The sequence below is a fragment of the Doryrhamphus excisus genome, chromosome 12 (genome assembly GCF_030265055.1).
Source record: "Doryrhamphus excisus isolate RoL2022-K1 chromosome 12, RoL_Dexc_1.0, whole genome shotgun sequence".
In the NCBI taxonomy this organism is placed as follows: Eukaryota; Metazoa; Chordata; class Actinopteri; order Syngnathiformes; family Syngnathidae; genus Doryrhamphus; species Doryrhamphus excisus.
Genome location: NC_080477.1, coordinates 12,899,828 through 12,923,747, shown reverse-complemented (window position 1 = coordinate 12,923,747; position 23,920 = coordinate 12,899,828). Strand labels below are relative to the sequence as shown.

The following is a 23,920-nucleotide window of genomic DNA, read 5'->3' as shown; positions in this document are numbered from 1 at the left end:
CCGTTAATGTGACAGCCCTATTCTTAATATTACAACAGTCTTATAAGAAATAGCGCAGGCACTTCCCATTACAAATACAGTATTGATAATGTGTATGCATTAAACAGCAGTTTCTTTGCATGTCCTTCTGAGAAACTCCCATCAGACACCCTCTTAGATTAGATGCTTTATCCTTTATCTGGAGGAGTAGGGATGACTGAATCAATTTCTGGCCATTAACAGACTTTGTAATGTGTCAGTCAAAATAGAAGACAATTTGGCGCCAATTGGACAGGAAGAAGTTTACTTGTAAGTCATTGTCAGAAATCTAGTTGGCGCCTCAGTCTTTAGGGGTACAAATTAAGTCATTAATTTCATGTATTTTAAACATCTTATCAGCTCATCTAATAACAACATCTTTAAATTGTATTATTTGTTATACAGCAGATTTACTGTTCCTTTTCAGTAAAACAATCAATGATGGGCCATGACATGCCCTGGTATACACACACAAGCAAAGGTTGACAATATTTGCTCTAACAAATCAGCTGATGTGACAGCACACATTGAAAATACAGTACATTAACCCTTTCGCTCCAGACACAAACACTGGACATGACCTTTGCCTTTATATTTAAACATTTGGTGACCGTTTTCTGGGACACAGTGAAAGGAAAAGGAAACAGCCCCCAAAACTCAATGTATGTATGTTGGGGGTGGGGGGTGGGGGTGGAGTTTTGGCCCCCTGTGCAATTGAGTTTGAAAATAAAATAAATGATTTCCTTCACTGTATCCATGATAGGGGATATTTTATTTGGGAAACAGTACTTGGAAATATATAAAACTGAAGTGCAGAAGATAATGTGATAATTCTGTGACTTTGATCGCGTTGCATGGTTATCATCCACCACTGATTGCCTAACTTGGAAATAACCCAGGGAAAAGGTCGCATAAACCTGCAGGACCCTGGCCACTACATCGCAGCTATAACAGTTTCCATCGAGTTCTTCCTGGAAAAATTGCACCTTTCCAATGTTATGTTGTGTGGAAGAGCCAGAAGAGCCAGCAGTAAGTAACGATTTTTCAGTGTCCTAACTGTATTTATTTTGTATAAGTCATGGAGCAAAAGCGCTTGTCTGTGTAGCATTATAGAGTGTGCATACACATAGCAGGGTTGCTAATAGCTGTTTTTTTAAACACAGGTAGTCTCGCAAACTCATTATACATTACCAATGCTGGAGAAAACGTAACGCTAAAATGCTAAAGCTACTTACCATTGAGACGTCTTGAAGTAACCTCTTTTCTTGAGAAACTTCAGACCGTCCAGTCTCTACTTTCAGATGGGATTTGGGTTCCAACACATGGCTGTATGTTAAAAGTGGACATTTTAAAGCGAGTGGCACAAACCGGAAGTCCTTCTAAGCAGTTGTGTGACTCATCACAGTGGAGTGGGCGTGCCTGGAATAAATTGAAACAGACCGTTTTCACAGAAAGCCCGGAAATCCAAATAAATACAGCTGAATAGGTGCAGATTCTGGAAAAACTAGAAGGCTTTCTCTGCTGGTTATTGTGTTTAGCTGCTCTATAGGAGTCCACAGCTCAATACAAATACAAAGGGCCGAAAAATGAGCACAATAGGTCCACTTTAATACCCTTCTCTTATGTGATGGTTATTGGTCTGCACTCGGTACGAGTAGCAACCTTCATTTGGGCCAAGTATCATCCCGTAAGATTTTGGCTTTTAAAGGCTGTGGTCTGATCATCTTATGAACTCAGCCTACTTCACTTTGTTCGCTTACTTTGTTTGTCTCGCTCCCATTTTTTTCCTTTTTGTATTTTGAAGCTCTACTTAAAATCCAACAGGACAAAAAGTAAATACTTGTAATTTCTCAGCTGATCTTAAAATTTTGCTCAGCAGTGCAGTGTTGTGTACAAGTAGGCGTCTCCTGAGTCATTGGTTCCCTTGTACGTTGCACCAAACGGCCCACCTCCACCCCCATCGTACATACCACCCGCTATTTCACAACACGTTCGATCTCCATGTCCTGACCCCAGCCAATCAGCAAAAGCCTAGTCCTACCTTATCCACACCTGCTGTCCTCTCAGTTTTCCGTATAGCAGAGCACAGTGTGTGTTGTTTCCTGTAGATTGTGCTTTCAAGTCGACATCACCCTGGGTTCCAGACTTGACTGTGTCATTTGAAGTAGTCGCCACTGCGCCATGTCTGTGCTCAAAGTCCTGTGCTGTCTGCTGTTAGCGTGTCACATCACAGAGGGGAGAAAAGCTAAAGCAAATAAAACAGGTGAGTGGAACCATGTGAATTTCATGATCACAATGAGCAGTATATCAGTAGACCCTCACAGTCTAATCTAAGGAGGTCCAACACCCCCCCAAAAATTGATAGCAGTATCCTACCAATATTATGACCCTCTCATGTCATGTCTAAAATATATAGATACAAGCTATTTGGATACATGTTACCACAATAATAAACATCCATCAATTTTGTGCACAGCTTATAGACATATTGTTGAATTTATATGATTATTATTTCATCTGTTGTGACTATGCAGTGCATTACATTTTCTGCAAATTGTATTTTTTCTTTGAAAAATCTGAGGTGCTCTAAAATGTAAAAAAATAATGATCACATTATTTGTGTTGTTTGTTACTGATAAAAAAAAGAAAGAAGGAATATTCTGTCTTTGTACTTAAAAATGGATCAAGTCATTTATGTAATCCACAATCAAATCTTAGTTTGACAACTGTGTTCCCAAGTCACTAACAAAGCGCCTATGTTTATGTCTGGGAAAAAATACATTCATCATTTCATGTGCTAACACAATGAAAAGTGTCCTGACTGGTCCATAAACCACTAAATTAGATGAAAAAGTGGTCGCCATGGCAACAAGACTGCTTTTCACAAGTCATTGTACCATCTCAATTATTTTAATTGCCACACATACTGCTGAATAAATAGTGTGGCTTTAAATGACATAGAGCCCCACAAATTAAGTGCAAACTGTTGCTCATTAATCAACTCCACCATCCAGTTAATTGTTTTCTTTTTTTGGACTGCTCGGAACACAAACAAGGAAGCCACAAGGAGCCTAGAGCAGCAGCCCAAGAATGTTTATGTTAATGTGTTGTTATTGACAGGATCTGACATTTGCTTATTTGAGTGTAGGTCATATTTGGTCATATTTTTATTGTTTAATTGGAGTTGCATGAGTTCCATCTATCAATTCATTTTCTATCCTCACCAGGGTTGGGGTGGAGTTGCATGACGTATGTCAGAGTTATGAGATGTTAGATTACTCCAAGGTAGTAAGCAGTTTTAATAAGGTATCGGCATTACTTTGATTGCCATATGAGTTGGTCTGTCTTTGGTTTATTCAGGTGTACACTTGTTGCACAGCCGTAAGAAGGCAATTTCTCAATGCATTTACAGTGGAACCTTGATTAGCATATGCTTTTTCTATTTCTGTTGAAAAGTCAAACTGTCTTTGTAACTAAGGATACTGGCAGACAGTAAAAAGTCAATATTGTAACATATCTTTATCACAATATGTCCGTGTTCACATGGAAACAGGAACCGGAAGTCAGTATCCTCCAGCTCAGTCCAATCTATGATGTCATCAGCGGTTGACAGTAGTTCTTTGCTTACTAACACAAACCATGACCATGTGAACTGAACTGTAAGTTTGATAAACAATACTACCATACATGTAGTTACGGCAACCTACTTGTAGTACGAGCCCGCCGTAGTGTAGTCATAGCGTTCTGGACTTTGGAGTGAACACCTCGGGTTCGAACCTCCACTAGTAAGCATCATCGGTATTCGTCAGGAAGGGCATCTGGAATATAAAGGGCTCAAAACCCAACAAGATCCGCTGTGGCGACTCCGTAATCAGGAAAAAGCGGAAAGAAATAAACTTGTAGGAGTAGTACAAATGCTGATGTATTGTTTTGTTTTCTCTAATGGTACAATATTGATATTCAAGAGTCAAATATCCAAAATATGGCTTTCCACTGACAGTATTGACAGCACACAATAATATTTAGGATGACCAAATATCTTGGTTTCCCAGGACACATTCTGTTTTTACACCCAGCCCGATATATTTTTTTTTTTAGCAATTGACGGAAATGTCCTGATTTTTCACTGGGCCATTACACTGACTGGTATTAGGGCACTCCACTGCATGTGAAAATCTCTGAAAGGCTGCCATGTGGGAGGGTTTTTAAATGAGTGTTTAAAAAAAAAAAGTTAATCCTCTGATGCTTGCTGAGTTGAAGTTTCATAAAATTGGGAGACATTTGCACAATGGCAGTTCAAATTCCCAAGTTCTTGCAACTTAAAGGGGAACATTTTTACAAAAAATATAGGTTCCATTAGAAAACTGAACAAGCATTTGACCTCACGTTCCCGTGTCGTTCCAACAGACCTCTGGAATTGTTGGGAGTTCTTCAGAACTATTTACTCAGCCATAATTGCATCAGTGTGTACTCAGTAATGTTATTACTAGGTTATTTAGTGTTCATTTGAGCGCAAACTTGAGTGTCATACTCACAGATAAGTCTCCCTCTGCTGTTTGATCCCTGAGATGTGGCACCCCCGGACAAGAGGGGCACCCTGAAGGTGAAAGAGCCTTATGTCAGCAGTTCAGTCTTCGGGCTATTTGTGGAGGGGGAGGACACCTGCACGCTGGACCCTCTGCAGCTGCACAGCCTGTCCTCCTGTGGCTTCAACACCACTAATCCCCTCATCATCATCACTCACGGGTGGTCGGTAAGGTCACTTCACCAGCAGCTAAGAAGCATGGAAGGAAAGGAGTTACTGTGGCTACACCTGCACAACTTAATGAGCTCTCAAAAATTCAGCTTTGTACCGATACTGTGGCTGTAGTTTGCAATGGGACTGGACTGTATCGTACTAAATGCTGGTTCTAATATAAACAGTGCAGTTCTACACTAGTACTATGATTCAGAATACTATGATTCAGAGGGTACTTCTCAAATAGTGGGATTGTGAGAGGCACGGAGGACTTTCGATATTAGTGTAGACCTGCCAACATATGAAATGCAATTTGACTCTTGAATATGCTTGTATGCTTCACTGGCAGAATTTTGGATTACCTGAGATTGTGCACCTACCCACTGTTGTGGCACACAGGAGAGAAACTTTTCTTGTAAATGTTCCCTCAGGTGGATGGCATAATGGAGAGCTGGGTGCACAGATTAGCATCTATTCTGAAGACTCATCTAACGGACGTCAATATAGTGATCACTGACTGGCTGTCCCTGGCTCATCAGTACTACCCCACTGCAGCACAAAACACACGTACTGTTGGAAAAGACATAGCTCATCTGCTGTCCTCACTCAAGGTACCAAACAAAATACACTATTTGTACAAAAGTCTTGGGACACACGTCTGAGGCTCCTAAACGTGTCTACAGTGCATATCAATCACATGTACACCAAAGCTCTTAATACATTTGAAGCACTCTCACAGGAGCACTATGGATATTCATTTGGAAAGGCCCATTTAATTGGTTATAGCCTTGGAGCGCACATCTCTGGATTTGCTGGAAGCTATATTAAAGGGCCGGAACAAATTGGAAGAATTACTGGTAAGTTACTACATGACATTATTCCTTCATCCAAAGCTGTTATTGATTCTAACTTACATTCATTCAGGTCTCGATCCTGCCGGGCCATTGTTTGAAGGGATGTCACCAACAGATAGACTGTCCCCTGATGATGCCCAGTTTGTTGATGCCATCCACACGTTCACACATGAACGTTTAGGCCTCAGTGTGGGCATCAAGCAGGCTGTGGCACATTATGACTTTTACCCCAATGGAGGAGACTATCAACCAGGATGTGACCTGCAAAACATTTATGATCACATGGCCCAGTATGGCATTATTGGTGAGAAACTACACAATTACACAGTTAATGCAACCGTGCAATATACAGTATGTTATACTCAGTACTCACAACATTAGGTACACCTACACAAGCTACCAATATACATCCATTTTCTATACTAGAGTGGCGGGTATGCTGGAGTCTATCCCAGCTGTCTTCAGGCGAGAAGCAGGGTACACCCTGGACTGGTCGCCAGCCAATCACAGGGCACTTATAGACAAACAACCATTCACACTCACATTCATACCTATGGACAATTTGGAGTAGCCAATTAACCTAGCATGTTTTTGGAATGTGGGAGGAAACCGGAGTACCCGTAGAGAACATGCAAACTCCACACATAGATCCAAAGTGGAGATTCGAACCCAGATCTTCCCGATCTCCAGACTGTGTCGCCAACATGCTAACCACCATGCGGCCCAAGATCCTGATCTGCCCCAAATCCTTCCTTTACCTTATTTAAACACACAAAATGTACAATATATGAGAAATAGTCTTCAGTATATACAGTATATATACACTGCAAACTACCACTACAACAATAAGCATTTTGACTATATAACAGGATACATATGAAGAAAAAAATTGTCTAAAGACGTTGTGATTGGAACATTCTTTTAATCTACGTAATTATAAATAGAGCTACACTGTAGTTTTTAATGATGAATAACTATCTGAATGTTCTGGTCTATATGAGTGAAGACAGACATGTCACTCAGAGAGGAAGTGCTTTGTCACATCCTCCTCTGCTGCCCTGTCATAACATTTTTTTTCTTAATTGATCTGGCCACCTCAAAAACAACGGTTTGAGGAACTAGGATGTGCTGAGCCGGTTCATCTTTGCTGGTGTTGACAGTTTCTGGTGGAGTGCGTTCAAGCAGATGAATTTAATTCCCTCCAGCTGAGCGCAAGTGGCTCAGTGATTTGTGGTGTTTTGGTGCCTCTCAATGCAAAACGCATCCGCATGAAATGACAGCGAGTGCCACATTAAAGCATCTGTCAAACTAAGGAGTTAATTAGCAACATGTGCCTTGCTTCCTTTCCTCCTGCCTCGGTCCAGCCGTCTGAGGTGAAGCTGCCTTCAGGCTACGCCGTCTGAGAAATGAGGCCTTTAGAGAGGAAATATTAGACATAATGAGACGTCTTTAGGAGCGGTGACAACATGAACATATGAGAGGTGTCAGCCTTTGAGAATAATGATGTCAATCTACACAGTGACGCCCCTTTAAATCCTCTCGGCGCATTGTAAAGCCAGCTGCGGTCACAGTTATCGTACTTCATCTTGAGACAGATTTAGATTTGTTCTTTTCTGCTCAAGCACAAGTCCTTGTTATTTATGTAAAACTTACACTACCGATTTCTATGGAATTTTGGGGTGGCAAGAATCCATTAAATGTTGGCACAGAAATGCATACTGTGTATTTTCTCCCAATGCACTTTGTGTCGTAATGGAAGCTTCCTGTCCACCTTGCAATGCACATGGAAAATGGGAGTCCCATCAGTGTGTTACATTATTTTATGGAACCAAAAGTAGGTTGGAGGAATCTCTTTTCCACTTAGAGTCACGGGGGAAGCGAACATGATCTACTGCCTCATTCTTGTCAGAGCTTACTTGGCTGATTCCATGTGGTTGGATAAAACAAAAACCATGACTGATTTCTTCTTCATCAACTTTTGTTAAATAATCACCTTGGCAGGGGTTTATTTTAATTTTTTTAGTTATGGCAGGGGTGTACCATCATCTCTTGCCACTTTGCAGTTCTAATTCTGCGGCTTCACAAAATATGATTTAATTCTGCTGTTTCGTTATTAAATACAACCTATCATTAGTCAAAACATATACAAATTTAAGCTAATGTTACCTATTTTTTAAAATAAATTAAGCATTTTCAAGCATAAAAATGGCTAACTGAACTACAAATATAAGGCATTATAATATAAAATAAATATAAGGCAAATTATAAGGCAATATAAGACGCATTAAATTACACTGACATAGTATTCTACACTAGTTACTACGTGTCAGTGATGTTCGTGTAATGTTGGAGGAGACAAACAAGATCCAGACTTAATTGCTGTAACAACAGACTTACATTGAAAGTTTGAAGTAACTCACAACAGCCAGGAGATTGGGAACGATCGATTCTCTGCTTAACCTTAGCCATCTCTGTTTGGAGTTTGCATGTTTTCCCCGTGCATGCATGAGATTTCTCCGGGTACGCCGATTTCCTATTTCTATGTCGGAATGATTGCTATAAAAAGCTAATTAAAACAAAGCTAGTAATTACAGTATAAATGAACACACTTTCATTCTGTCCGTCAGGTTTTCAACAAACAGTGAAATGTGCCCACGAGCGTTCCGTGCATCTATTCATTGACTCAGTTCTCAACAAGGACAAACAGATCATGGCCTACAGGTGCAGCGACGACAGAGCCTTCGACAAAGGCGTCTGCCTGGACTGCCGCAAGAACCGCTGCAACACACTGGGCTACAACATCAAAAAGGTTCATGTGGGGAAAAGCAAGAGGCTCTATCTGAAAACACGCTCCAGGATGCCCTACAAACGTATGTGCAGCATAGCACCATTATCATCCTCTACACATCTCTTTTGCTGTCTACCACGGAGTATTAGGACCACAATGAAGAAAAAAACATCAGAGATTTTGAGAATGAAGTCATAAATTGATGACTTTTTTTCTTCTAAATTTACAAGAAAAATAGTAATTTACGAGAATAAAGTCATATTACATGGTCATACGTCAGAGGAAAAATAGAACAGTTGAGCACATACCAATACCAATAGTCACATAAGTTATTATTTTAATACACCTTTGTAACAGGCATTGACTGAGACATCTATGAAAAGGGGCCATTTATGTGACCTTTGGCCTTGGGTAAAGGTAATATTATGAGGTAATATCTCGTAAATGTACACTCTTTTCACTGTGGACCTAATACTCTGCCCTTTATAAATACAAGATTTTCTCATCTCGGAAAGTCACGCACATTAGATGGACCCATGCATTCTAAGTAGTTTTTGAACCATTATTGGTAAAAATTAAAATAAATGTCATCTTTAGCTGGTGACTTGACATTCAGCAGCTTTGTGATGTGCTACCTTCATCCCTGCTGTGTAGTTTATCATTACCAGTTCAGGATCCAGTTTGTCCAGTCCATGGAGAACACCAAGCCTTCGCTCAGCATCTCCCTCACTGGTACAAAAGACGAAAGTGGCGAGGTCTCCTTCGTCTTGTAAGTACCACCTTCCATCACATGCAATATGCAGACCTGTTCACATCAAGGAAGAGAGCATTTAGCAATGAATAATTCAGTCATGTATCACAAAGATACATTATTCTTTTGCAATGTTTCAGTGCTATTCAGAGGATGAAATTGTTTCTTTTGTAAACTCTCGCCCAGTACGGAGCAGGTTCGGGGGAATAAGACCTACACCTTCCTGATAACCTTGGACAGACATTTGGGGGATCTGATGTTGCTTAAGTTCCACTGGGAAGGATCAGCTCTATGGAAGCATGTGTGGAACAGGGTGCAAACCATCATACCTTGGGGCGGACACCAAATCATGCCTGTGTTGACTGTGGGAAAGATTAGCGTCAAAGATGGTGACACACAAAAACGGTATGCATAGGATTAATATACAGTTATATATTCTCAGAGATATATAATATATATAATATATATAGAGCAGTGGGTTCTCAATAGGCAGCAGTTCATTTGGCCCATCAAAAAATTTGTATACTGTAAATGTTAACTCTTTTTTAACGATACTATGTTTCTGGACAAATTGAGGACCCCTGATTAATGTATAAATAGCATTACTCTACATATAATTTGTGCTCCATAGTCATTGCTATGGCTACAGAAAACTCCTATGCCTATCCCTCATCACAATAGTTTTGTGAACTCAAGTGAAAAGGATACAATATTAGTCACTGTAGGACTTTAACGCCATCTAGTGGCTTTATCCTGCCTCTATACAACTTGTGTTAACATGAACCATTTGTGTGCACTTTTCACCTAGGATATCTTTTTGTGCCATGGCAAATGAACATCATGTACAAATGTCACAAGAAACAGTGTTTGTAAGATGTCAACAAGACCCACCAAGGCAGCACAAGAGGAAACACAGCTAAGCAGACACTATCCGTCCATTCAAAAGACGGATTCACCTTTCTTTGGGTTCCACTTGGCATCTGGATGAGGATGGCCCTAGAAAAATCAGAGACAATGTGTCATTTAAGGTTACAAAACTAGACTTTCAAGTGATTAAAGTTTTTTTCAAATTACACTACAGTGGTGTTGAAAATGTTTTTCTTTTACACATTTGTCACACTTGTTTCTGATGATCATCGAACAAGCTTAATCAATGACAATACAACTGGGAATTTTTAGATGACAAAAAAATCCAAACCTACATGGCCCTGTGTGAAAGTGTTCACCACCTAAACCTAATAACTGGTTGGGCCACCCTTAGCAACAACTCACTGGCCACAGCCACATTGCATACCAATAGGATTCAGGTCAGTACTTCAGAGTTCAGTGACATTATTTCCTGTAAAGCCACAAGTCAAACCTGTATAACAAGATACTTTATTAATCAATTTCAATTCAAAATAAATACAAATTAAGCATATTCAGTAAAATGCAATTACACTGTACAAATTGCCAACTAGAAGTAGTTTCAAACTCCAGTGTAGTACCATTAGAACATTTCTTTCCCCACATGACAAGTCTGGTGGTGGAAACCACGTAACAAGACATCCTCACACCTTGCATGCAACACAAACAGCAGCAGGTGTTGCTTCACGTGGACAAATTGTACTATTCTAGCAGCCAATTTCCCCTAGCAAGACGCTTTGAACAGTTAGCACAGACAACACTGAAAACATTTGTCACAATTTAAACACTGTATATATACACAAGGCTATTGTGAGGTCACTGACAATAGAACATCTTAGGCTATAGAGCCGTCAGTAGGCACATTAGTGTGTGTGGTGAGACAAATTGACAAATTCTCACCATTAACATGTAACATGAATCTCACATGACCTTATTTACAACGCTATATGGCGTGTGTGCCCAAGAGTGCATTTTTATTCATTCTAAACACACCTGTTTCAGGTACCACTCGGGATGTGCCCAACAATTTTTTTCTGCCGTTAATCCTGAGAAAGTGAATGTACAAAAAAAAAACTAATTACAATTGGAACAAGATACTATATAAGAACTTTACATTCAAGATGTAAGAACTACGGCAATATATTACAAAAAGCTTGCACTTTGATTCATTTTAGACTATAAAGACTGTAAAATAGCAACTGTAGCCAGTGTTTGGTAACCATCATCGGTATTCGTCAGGAAGGGCATCGGCAATTTAAAGGGCTCAATCCAAAAATCAGTGTGCTGATCAAAGAAAGATTCACTGTGTCGACTCCGTAATCAGGAAAAAGAAAAAAAATTGATTGGCGGTAACATTAAAATTTTATGCAAGTCCAGTCAAAAATATAAAGATTAAGACCCTAACAGTGTTTAGTGAAATTCTATTTTGGATATTTTCAAAAACTGTGCGCTGCTCTCTAGCGCAATGATTCAGTTGCAATGACGTTTTGCAGTAAAATAGGTACAGTGACTCTTTTTGAGTTACGTTCTTTCAGTGTAATCACTGGAAATGAGCCAGCAGAGGCTGAGCAAATAACAGGTCAACTCAGATGACCGTCTGAGCCATTTGATGGTTGCCCCTGTAGCTCCGTGGCATGGCCTGCAAGCGTGCATTGGCGTGCTGCATTCTTCTTCTCATCAGGGTACCTACGAAGTAACAACACATCAATAACTATGGATGAATCACACAGACATAAAGTTATTCAGAGAATAAAATGTAATTATTTGGGAATATTAGCTTTTTTTCTAATTTCCAATGTTACAGTATTGGTATTATTGGCAGACAATACCCAAAAAAAGCAATTTGGATGCCAATATTGGCTGACAATGTAATATTGATTATTGGACACCCATAGTTTAAAGATTTCAAATGGTTTCTTTGAAGCATTTAAGGAGTTGCTGTCACTGTTATAAATGTGCTTTAAATGTCGCAGGATGAAAATGCGCTATGTCTGATTGTGTGTTGTACCTGGCAGTGGCTTTGGAGGAGGCAGTTTGGGGTTGCTGCTTGGAGTGTGCACACTGCAGATCTTGATGAAACCACCCATTAGCATAATAAGTGCGATGCCCATCAAAAGCACCGCCCACCAGTAATCCTTGACAAAAGAGACATGGTAATGTAACTTGGACAATGTAATGATACAGGGTACAACTTGCAGTGCAGTCCTGCATCAATTTGACACTCACCGCAATCCACTCTGCAATAGTTTCGTATAGTTCTGCATTGAATATGGCCTTCTTAAGCCTTGCCAGAGGCCCGTCAGCATCAACCAGACGGCACCTTTGGAACACATCACAGTAGCCCTTAAAATCGTTGCACGGTGAGCCAGCCTGCAGGGTTATGGCTTTTCCTTGGAAGTAAGTTTTCCACTTCTCTGAGCTGGTGCTGCTACAGGTGCTGGGGTCCGCTGCGGGGCAGATAGAGCGGTATTGATTTCTGAAAATGACTGGCACTGTGCATTCCAAACCATAGTCACATCTGCAGCCTGCCACCCACTTTCGTTCATGCAGCACACATGACATAACTGAGCCATGTCATTCTTGTCGCTGCTAGCACAGGTGCAAATTTCAAGTCCATGCTTTTGACAAATGGAACCACTGCAGACCTGCATCAAAGCACGTGGATGGCACAAATGTGACGCATGAAACTAATGCACAAGTATGGCGCATGAAAAACTAAAAACAAAGTCAAGCTAACTTACCCCATTGAGACAGACTTGTGTACCTTCATGGCAATCCGTCATGTTCTCCTTTGGTTCAGGGGTAAGACACAAGGCGGTTGTACCACTGCACATTCCCTCTTTGCTACACTCAGACTCAGCACTGCACTTGTCACTCAAGCCCTTAAAAGAGCAATCTGCATTGCAGCATGGGCCTTGGCTTGGACTGCAGCAAAAACATTGTATTATTCAGAGAAATGCATTATTCTCTTCACATATCCTCTTCACACAGGAAGGTACCAACAAGGCATGGTTCTACAGAGAGAATCTACATCATCTCAAAAACATTTAAGTAAATAGCATGACATCACAACTATGTGACACAGGTTAGCAGTGACTCGAATAAGAGGAGGAAATTATGCATCACAACTAACCTGCAAATCTTTCCAGGTTTCAGTTTGCATCTCCTGTCCTCCGGTTCACTGGCATCATAACAGCAGGATTCTAGACACTGATCATTGTAGCCACAGTCACACTCTTCTCCGTCTTCCACAAGTCCATTGCCACAAGTCGGTTGTCCAGATTCTGTACATGTACACATACACACAAAACTTGGAATCGCTACTTGGTATTCGTTACAATGCAAACAGTTAAAAGGCAGGAATTTACCAACAAAACATCTGTCCTTCTTCTTTGCCAGAACAGTACTTATATTGCCAATGCTGCATGTGGAAAACCTGTTATTGTTGATCTTGTCTCCCGAGGTGGCTCTTGCATACATGACATAATTGCCAAGTTCTTTGGCTTTTTGGTTGGTTGACTCTCCAGGGGTACACTCGATCCCGGAGTCATGCTGCAAATACATAGAATGTTTTGCAAGTTACAACATGAAAATTGCAGAAGTGCATTAGTCCCAATGTTTCATGAGGCGGACTTACAGGCGAGCCAAAGTTGTGCCCAATCTCATGGGCGAAGGTGATGTGCGACACCTTTAAAGGGACGTGCGAGCCGTAGTTCTTCACAGTGATAATACCAGTGTTCAGGGATTTAATCTTCCCATCAGAGTACAGTTTTGCCTTCTCACAGATGCCTCCAGAGTTTCCTGTGAACAGAGTGTAACATTGATTGACAAAGACACTATGCTACCAATGCATTCAAGCTGATAGCTGTGTGTCCAAAATAGCAGGCAATTACTCAACACTTCTTATAAAGCAGGGGTGTCCAAAATTATATATTTTTTTGATCATTTCATTTTGTAAAAGGAAAAAAGATTTGCATTATGTTTGGTATTCAATATGTCCACCTTTTTGATTTACATTGTGCCCTTTTACTGTTTTGCCATTTCAATTACTTTCATTTCTACAATGAGCCGTGGGCCACAAATGGGCCCCACTTGCACTTTGCACACACCTGGCATAAAGCAATCTTGTTTTTCAAAATCAAATCAAATCAACTTTATTTGTATAGCACTTTTTCTGCAAAGACATACAACACAAAGTGCTTTACAGAATTAAAAACAATTACCACAATTAAAAGGAAAAACAATTACTAAGAAAGCCCCTCCCTCCCACCCTCCATACTAGACACACACACCCACACACAATCACACACAGTAGGGAGACATGGCATGGCACTGAGGATCAAGGAAACGCCACCTTTGGGGCCGTCCACACTGGGACACAGTGTGGGGTCTCCAAGAAAAATGGGAGTGCATTTCATACTGGATTCCAAATAAACATTGTGGCAATTTTGAATTTGAAGAATAATTTTGTTATAAATATTAATTTACATATATGTGAAGCAATACATTTTTGTTCAAAATGATACACGCTGTATGTTGTAAATCTAATACAGGAGGTTACTAACACCAAAGCTATGTGTGGCTAACCTGAGGGACTTGCAATCCAAGCCAAGCCAAGGACACCGTCGTCAAAATCCCTGTTAGTGAAGACGTAGGCCAGGCAGTAGTCATTGTGGTTCTGTTCAGAGTTCAGCTCTAAGAACGTCTCCACTCCGATGTTGTCAAAACGAAAAGGATTGGTACGGTCAAGTGTGTTTTCTGTGGTGTTAATCTAAGGGGTAATGTCAATCAGTGACGTACAAGACAACACACAATTGGGTAAAACTCATTTAAATGGTATGGAATAAATCCAACTCACCCTGATTCTTTTCACCATGAAGCCGATATTTCGAATGCCCATGAAGTCCGTGGATTGGTAAATGGCGTTAATAGCCTTAACATGGCTGGAGATCTGTGGGCAACGTGAAGGTTTGGATTATTACATGCCTTATATATCCCAAAGTCCTCCAAAGCGAAGACATGCTTCTTCATGTGTACGTGTGATGGTACCTGTGCAATGACAGCCTCTCGAGTGCCATAGAACTTGTGGAATAAGTGGTCAGTCTGAATAAATAACGTGCATATATTTTTGTCATTTGCTGTTGCCCTCTTCCTCCTTAAAACCACAGGAATATCGGTACGCTCATCCTGTGCACTCAACTCACTCTGCACATATAAACACCATCGGGAAAAGACTAGTTTAAAAAGGGTGGTTTCAAATTGAAAATTCACCAACAACAGACAGGAGGGGGAAGGGGCTTTGCAATGATGTTTGTACTTACATTGAAATGCTCATCTACAGCAGTTGCCTGATACTTTCTCATCCTCTCAAACACAGACTCGTCAGCATAGCCTCCACCGAAGCCATCTTCATAAGGAAAGGCTGGTAGATAGAAGACAAGAATATGATTGGCGCTCGCAGTTGCATTATGATTTAGTAGTTATCAAGGAAAGATCGGTCAGGAACAATCTGAAATAAATCTCAAACCAACAAATGCTTGTCTGATTTTTCAAGCAGAAAATCATCCACCTCCGTGACACTACTACTTTGTTCAACCATACTACCACTATTGCAAGCTCTTAAAATGCATTTTAATATCTTTCTGTAAAAATGTCTAGTAAAACTCTCAATCCTCCAGTCTCTTAACCTTTTCTTATGAAAGCTACTTTTAAAAAATGAAAATTACCTCATGTGGTTGTGGTAAGCTATGTGCTACTAAGCATCGGTGACCCCGGTGTGGTGCATACTTACTGACGTCATCCTCATGATAGATGATGGAGTGGAAGGCCTCATTTTTCTCCTTAAAGTATCTCTCAGCTGGTTCAACAAAATACGTCCCTTGGTGGGTTTTAATGAAGCCGTCAAAACGCCCGTTGATGATGGAACCATGGGTCAGTGTCCCCTCCTCACCTTAAAAACAAAGGGCAGTAAATAAACTCAAATGCGTTCTTGGTTCTTGACATTCTTTACTTAACCAATTTCACTTAACCAAAAAAATGCCTCAAATACCTAAAAGGTAGGGCTTTATATCATTCATAACAAGAGAAATATTATGAAAATGTGCCAAGAGAACACTCCAAACAAAAATATGTACCTGCTTCATTCCTGTCTCACATAGACAAACCGGACAAACAGGTTGTCTGGTTTATTTGAATCTTGGAGACAGACAGGAAAGGGTCGTCCAGGAGGTGAAGCGATTGACAATCGAAGTGGATGCAAGTCACTCAGGTTGCGAATAGGGTGTGATTTATCAAAGCAAACTTACCGAAGAGTTCTCCGCTGTAGATATATGATGTATCAATGGGCGTTTCCTCTCCTGATACCTCAACGATGATATCTGGAGTAAACAGTGAAGTGTCCCTCCTCATCTGCAGCTTGAAATGCCTAAACGTGGAATAGAAGTTAAAACGTGTAAATAAAACAAGCAATGCAAATGCAATGCAATGTAGCATGGAATATGACCTATTGTTAGAAATGACAATTTTGTCCAAAACTAGCCAAGGTTTCAAAATGTCCTTCGAAATGTCCTTGCCACCTACGGCAGTGGAAATTCTCAACCCATTTTCCTCAGCTTTAAAGTGAAAATAGCTCAGAAATATCACTACCTGTGGCTGCAGTATTTTAGAGAAAATTTGAAGGGGAACCTTTTAACTATAAGTGCACCGATTTTAGGGCATCGGCTATTGGCCAATCCTTACATATGAAAACCATAATTTCCAGATATGAAAGAGCAAGGATCTCAGTTTGCAATTTATTCAATAGAATAAACTTCATTTGACATTTAACGTTTGAAAAGTGACATTTCAAGGCATAATTCCCGTTTCAGAATGTTAAAATTTTACCATTACCATTTTTGTATGCAAGTGATGTTTACACCAGAAGTTCCTACCTGGAAGCTCTGGATGGATAGCCAATTGGATGCTCCAGCTCAAGGCTGGTGACATTTTTTCAAATGTTTTCAAAGTTTTTAAGTTTCAAATGACTTTATATCTATTGCAGGGGTTTCAAACTCAATTGCAGGACAAAACTCAAAGCCTACTTTATGTTGTGGGCTGAACTGGACATTACCCCCCCCAACCATATGAACATTTCTTACATGGGAGTGGGGGAAATGGCCATTTTTTCGTGTCCATTCATCATTGCTTGAAATTTCTACTTTCTGATAGTCCGCGGATTTATATGACTGTGGCTGTTTTGGCTAGGTTGTTGGTTTCAATAAAGTGATTGTTGATCGACCACCTCGTCATCATTTTGTCAATGTCCAGCAAAAGCTATGGTATTTTTAGATTATATACAAAAATATCACAATCTGTGAGATGTGTAACAGTTTGGGTCTGTGGAATGGGCAGATTACACATTCCTCATGTTTTGCTAGAGTTAAAATGATCACTTTTTACTTACGTGTTATTTTGTACAGGCAGTGTTTAAGAGTCAAATTCTGCCTTTTTTATTCATGTACAGTTCAATTATTTTGACTTTGAACGGTTTTAAATGTTGTGCTATATACAACATTGTTTCCACTTATAAAATCTAAATGTCATAGGAGGAGTTGATACCCCAGGAATCACTGACTTATTCAGATTGCTGTAAGCAATTTGTTTGATAAGGTCCAGGAGGCGGGCCAACTCAATGCTACAGTTTTGCAGGCCGGATGAAATTGCAGCGTGGGGCAGATTTGGCCCCCGTGCCTGAGTTTTAGACATGTGATCTATTGTGTCCAAACTCAGAGGCCTTGCTTATGCAGCTAAACTGTCTGACCGCGTTCCAAGACACAGCTTTTTTTGCCTTTGCCATCAAGAGCTCATGACATCATGACATGTGAATGCCTCACAGAAATACATCCCCATTTTTGCGTTGATCAGCCTGTTTCACTAATGGTTTATAAAACGTACTAACTCAAAATATTCTTTGTCTCACTGGCATTTGTTTTACTTGCAACTTCTAAGGTCCAACAGTGCAACACATTCTTCTAATTTTTGAACTGGTCTTAAAATTTAGTTGTCATGCTGAAAGAATAGAAAATATCAGGATAACCACACCAACATTCCCAAGTCTTGAATTCATTTTTCATAATCCTCACAAGAAGGCATGCCATCACATGAGGTGCACATGAGCCTCCAGCTTGCCTCAGGTTCCAGGCGTCATTACCCACAATGTAGCAGACTCAGTTTGAGAATATCTGATGAACCCCCCCCTTGGTATGCTATGAAATGTCTGTTTCTTTGAAACATGTTCCTTACTGTTAAAAACATGCCATGGGTTGCACACCCTTCAGGCTGCTAATATCTGTAGATTACTTTTACATGTTTGTGTCATTAGCGAAAGACACATGACACATTGATCGCAGTAAGCTTTGAGAAAAAAGTGACAATATTAAATTTAAGAAGCACAAGTGACAAATGCAGGGTTCATACAGGCATGGGTGATTTTGATGCTATATTGATTTAAGTACTTTGCTTTGTTTTTGGATGGTAGCAAACCAGTAAATTAGTCAATTATTTTAGTGTAGTCAAATCAATCAACATTTCACATGCTTATGACAACAGCGCCGAATGTATGCTTCCTCTCTATAAGTGATAAACCCGTAGATGTCACTATTACTGGTGTAGAAGACCCACCGGTGTTTAAGATGCATCCGCTAAATTGAAAGAAAAAGGTTTAGTACATATATAAGCCACTATTTATAGACACCACCTTACAGTGAAGATGTATTTCTGTAGGTGGGTAAACTAAAAGTCATGTTACACCACAGCAACACAGTAAATACTAATGTCAACCCTATACTGTAATTAACCCATCAACTTTGGTAAATATTATGAGCAAACAGACTTCCTCAACTCATCACCTGATCGTGCCACCAGTGTTCATGTGAGCATACTTATACATACTTTATGCTGCAGACACACAAGCCAGATAGACACAAAATAGAAACATTTTGGGACTGTAGAGTGCAGGCTTAATATCAAATTCTACACTTGTTTCCTTCAGACATTACATCATCAAGTTTAAAAGGACATGAAACAATAAAAGCAACACCAGCTGCAGCAACAGTGACAGGAAGGAGCAACCAACGTTCAGGAAACTAATCTGTTTTGAGGGGGAATAGATAAGCTTCAGCGGACAGTGAGGCAAGCAAAAGAGTGTTTGCACAGTGTTGCACTTGAAAAAGAGTATAATTCAAACTTTTGTGTGTTCTAATACAACTGACCTGCCGTGTGAATAGAAGTCCAGGTGAACGTTTCCATCTTGAGGAGAGAGTGACCTCTTTGCTCTCTGGTGACTGTTGTGCAAGGCCTCTGTGTCGTAGGATAACCCCTCATAATTGGAAATGTATTTGTTCACACGCTCCCCAAACAGAGCTGGAAGGAAGAACATGTAGTTAAGAAAACATGCAATTAAGCTTTTCTACCTTTTAAAATCTGTCATGCATAAATTGTCAGGGTTTGGTGTGTTTGTGTTGGTCTTGGTGTGACAGTTTTGGGGAATATTTTACCCCATATGTGAGAATATGCATCATTGAAAACATCACCTCTGCTTGTTCTTTGCTCTATGACAGGGATGGGCAAGCTACGGCCAGAGGGCCACATCCGGTCCGCCAAGTATTTAATTTAAACCTTTAACATACAAGCTGGGCAACATGACTTGCAAGTAGTCATTTTGTCGAGACAGCCTTTTGATGGTTTAAGTAGCTTTCCACATGCAGCGATCAAGACAACTAAATCACCCACTGGTGCCTAAAAGGTGAATAAATATGACACACAACTTAATCGACCCACTGTTACTGTCTGGAAAGTAAAGGAGACACGATCACATACTCCAAATATATTGTCACTCATATCACACATCATTTATTGATGTAAATTCTTATTCAGTAAAAATCTAAAATCTATAAACCCCTGCTCGAAGGCTTCCATGGAGTAAACCAGCGGGCTCGTAGCAACTTGTCCATAGAACCAAAGCGAAACATTCATGCAAGAAAGACTCCCCTGCCTCACCTTAATTATGACTACAACTATTAGCAAACTACTTTTAATGGTTTTCTAAAATAAAATGCCATAAGACTATCCAGACTAACATAACTGATTGGGATTTTTCAAGCCCTCACTCAACCACAAAGCTCAGACACTATTGCAGCATTCTAGCATGACAACATTTCTTTTAACAAAAATTCAATATTGCTCCAACAGAGCAACAGTTGAGCAACTTTCTGCAGTCAAATGGGCTGGATGTGGATGTAAACAACACGGATACATGCATCCTAATGTTTGGCAGGAATAACACGTTTTATCATAAAGTTTAGCAGAATTATCATTGCATCAAGTATCATTACAAAACGCAATCTTCGCAATCGACAAGGAGGCACGTGACTTAAGCAGGGGAAAATTCAAGGCATCAAAAATGGAGGACCACAGACTGCCAAGTAAAGACATCAAACAATTATATGATCTATGATCTAAACAAATATAGGATTAAAAAAGGCTAAGATGTTTTATTAGCTTGCTTAGATTGCTTTTTCTAATGAGAAATGTTACACCTGTCCTGTATTGGCTCGGGTTGTATTTTGTTTGATCACGCCAGGTTTACAATATAGTTTCTTCCGTCGTCGGTTTTGACAGTTTGGGAGAATTTCGAGATTCGTTTGAACGGGACAGAAATTATGGATGGATCTCTTGGAGATTAATACAGTATCGTATCCATCTTTACATTAACATAAGCATCCGCACTGTCATGTCCAAGAGTTACCGTCACCAAGTTAGTGTCATTAAGCTAGGTGACTTAAATACCTGTAAAAACTTACCTGGGGTACCAAGCAGGTAGCAAAAAAGGGATAGTAATTTAACAAACATTATATCGAAAATCCTTTAACGTCCAAAAAGCTGGCGTCTCAGCATTGGTTATGGTTTAATGTTGCTTATTTGGTTAGGAATAGTAGCGCTTCCTATCTTCACAGTTGACGCCTCCAAGTGCCTCCTGTCACGTGACGTCATAAACATCTTATGCGATGGACACACCTATAGTCAGGTCGTCCGTCTTGTTTTGTTCCCTTGATACGGAACAAAACAAAGCGAAACGCTGACTAACGTTTAAGGGGTTCGCAAAGTTGCGTGGAACATGTTTGGAACAAATGGCACCGTAGTTTAGCTTTTTGCGTTTGTGTTCGTGGAGCATGACAATGTGTTGTGTACTTCCGTGAATCCTCACTTCCGGGTTCTAAAACGTTTGGAGGTTTTTCAAAGAGGGAGTTCCAGTGGTGAGACAGGGGTACATGTAACTTTTGCTCACAGAAAATAAAAAAATCTTGGTTTATTTAAACTTCATTTGAAATGCAAATATATACAATTGAAATACAAAAGCTTCATTTTTCAGTCTCAAAACGTAATAAGATCCCACCCCACTACATGTGAACCTCTGGGGTACCAGAAGTTTTCATTCAAACAAGAACGTGATTGATCACTACAGTGCTTGTGTGTCTGTGGCTCTCAGACGTTTAAGATCAAATGTATTAAAAATGTATGCACTGAGTAGTAAAACATACACAAATCACAGTGTTAAAAATAACATTCAAAATCTAATGCATTTTAATCCACCCATCCATTTTTTCCATGGACTATGATGTTTGCAGATGACATTGTGATTTATAGTGAGAGTAAGTAACAGGTGGAGGAGATGCTAGAAGAGTGGAGGTTTGCCCTGGAAAGGAGAAGAATGAAGATTAGCCCCAGCAAGATGGAATATATGTTCGTGAATGAGAAGGACCCAAGTGGAAGAGTGAGGTTACAGGGAGAGGAGATGCAGAAGGTGGACAATTTTAAGTAACTGGGGTCAACTCAGAACAACGGGTGCAGAAAACTGTCAGACGTGATTTGTGATGGAAGCGATGTTGTTTGATCTAGAGACAGTGCCATTTAGGAAAAGACAGGAATCAGAACTGGAGGTAGCAGAGATGAGGATGCAGAGGTTCTCATTGGGAGTGACCAGGATGGATAGGATCAGGAACAAGTACATCAGAGGGACATTACATGTTAGAGGCCTTAGATATAAAGTAAGATAGGCCAGACTGAGATGGACGCTCACCACAGTGCCTACCGGAGTCAGTGTGAGTGGCACTTTGCAGCAATCCTGACTGGATCAACGTAGTCAGTGTGAGCCCAGGGTCAAGGCGCAAGGAAAATGAAGCAGACAGGCATGAAGTTTTTGTTTGCCTTAAGTATAACATTTATTAAACAATTATGTTTTGATATTAAGTTATTAAGATATATCAAGTTAATTAGGATAATGTACCCATGTGTGTACGCATAAATAAATGCATATGCTTAATCATAACAAAGACATTTCTTCGATCAATTCTCGTTAAAAATGAATACATTAAAATGAACCGATCCATAATATGTATTTTTAGAGGGACATTTCCAGTCATGCAGATGTTTAACGTACTAAGTGAGGCTTCATTAATGGACGGATTCAGTGGCTGGAGTTTGACTTTTATGCCTAGTAGCCATTGAGTTCTGTGTACTGTACTGTATAATCGAGGAAATGCTGCCCTCGTGCGTCTGTAGATACTTACTACATGTGGCGAAGCCGTTCATGCAGTGTCGTCAGAAAATCTGGGGAGAAAAAACAAGCTATTGACGTAAACATGGTCCTACAGGTAAAGAAAACCATAATCCTAGAACTATCAAACATTTTCTCTTGTTTGTAAAATACAAGAGTACATTTAGTCAAGATCAGTGCCATTTCTGAAATGACAAATTATTAATTTGGATACACAGATAAAAAAAAAATTAGAACAAAATTGTAGCCATTATAGCATTGTCTTATGCTACAGCAAATTCTTTAAAATGAACTGTAGTTGGCCCAGCCACTAGTATCCCCCACTGACATTGCTGTGTGTCATTTTAGAGTATTTCGGGTCACATCTACAGTCATGGCTAACTGTCTTGAGAATGACACAAGTATTGCTTTTTACAAAGTGCACTTCAGAATGTTATGAAGAGTCATAAGACGAATGGCAATTAATTGCAATGTTCTTCTTTGTCATGAAAAAGAAAGAATCCCCAAAAACTTTCCCACAGCATTTCAGACCTGCCACAAAAGGACCAACTGACACCATGTTAGGGATTGTTTGGTTAAAATAGGGGAGAGTGTCGACAACGACAAAAGCTGGGGATAACTGTCATCCTGTTTGAGTGACAGTGGAACAGTGGAACAGTGGAAGCTTTAAAAAAGAGGGCTGTGTTTGGAATCTTTGTTCTTCCTCTGTTAACCATGGTTACTTGCAAGGAAACATGTGCAATCATTATTGCTTAGCACAAAAAGGGCATCACATGCAAGGATATTGCCGCTTGTAAAATTGCCCCGAAAACAACGGATACATCAGATCATTAAGAACTTCAAGGAAAGAGATTCATTTCATTTTAATATTTTCACTTTCTCATGTGGCGAAATGAGGTAACCACAATATTACAGTAACCAATAAACAACCTGGTATGATACAGAAGACAGTTGTACATTAAATGCAAATTACAAACACAATAATAAACACATTGTGTTTATCATAAACTGAAATTTGTTTAGTAAAGAAAACATTGCTTTTCCCGGATCCAGAGTCCGTGCAAATGCTCATAACGTGGCCTAGAGGTGAATATCGAACATATATACATGTATATATTTATAACATATACTATATATATATATATATATATATATATATATGTATTTATAACATATACTGTATATATTTACAAGTGTTGCCATACTTCATAAGAAGTCTCAATTATACGAGGGTCTCCAAACGCAGCACCGCCTGACTGGTGTGTCTCTAGCG

At 39.8% G+C, this 23,920-nt stretch overlaps 2 protein-coding genes across 3 annotated transcripts; one reads left to right on the top strand and one right to left on the bottom strand.

Annotated features, from left to right (window-relative positions):
* The first annotated feature begins 2,048 nt into the window (after positions 1-2,048).
* lipca (lipase, hepatic a) lies at positions 2,049-10,224 on the top strand. 2 transcript variants are annotated; one of them, XM_058089400.1, is made up of 9 exons: positions 2,049-2,281; positions 4,587-4,771; positions 5,188-5,367; positions 5,496-5,613; positions 5,681-5,914; positions 8,238-8,480; positions 9,053-9,167; positions 9,336-9,554; positions 9,958-10,224. In XM_058089400.1, exons 1-9 carry the CDS (start codon positions 2,200-2,202, stop codon positions 10,067-10,069), a joined length of 1,488 nt encoding a protein of 495 aa, XP_057945383.1. In that variant the 5' UTR covers positions 2,049-2,199; the 3' UTR covers positions 10,070-10,224. The 2 variants fall into 2 exon arrangements, with proteins under 2 accessions (XP_057945383.1, XP_057945384.1); XM_058089401.1 differs by lacking the exon at positions 4,587-4,771 and having other exon boundaries at positions 2,123-2,281.
* A 286-nt stretch (positions 10,225-10,510) lies between these two features.
* Positions 10,511-21,082, bottom strand: adam10a (ADAM metallopeptidase domain 10a). Its single transcript, XM_058089396.1, has 16 exons — positions 20,894-21,082; positions 19,304-19,454; positions 16,361-16,479; positions 15,847-16,005; positions 15,377-15,477; positions 15,105-15,260; positions 14,914-15,006; positions 14,643-14,826; positions 13,693-13,856; positions 13,424-13,607; positions 13,189-13,339; positions 12,797-12,980; positions 12,592-12,700; positions 12,282-12,502; positions 12,064-12,190; positions 10,511-11,741 (listed from the first exon to the last, which is right to left on the bottom strand). The coding sequence occupies exons 1-16, from the start codon at positions 20,940-20,942 to the stop codon at positions 11,641-11,643; spliced, it is 2,253 nt and encodes a 750-aa protein (XP_057945379.1). The 5' UTR covers positions 20,943-21,082; the 3' UTR covers positions 10,511-11,640.
* Between the last annotated feature and the right edge of the window lie 2,838 nt (positions 21,083-23,920).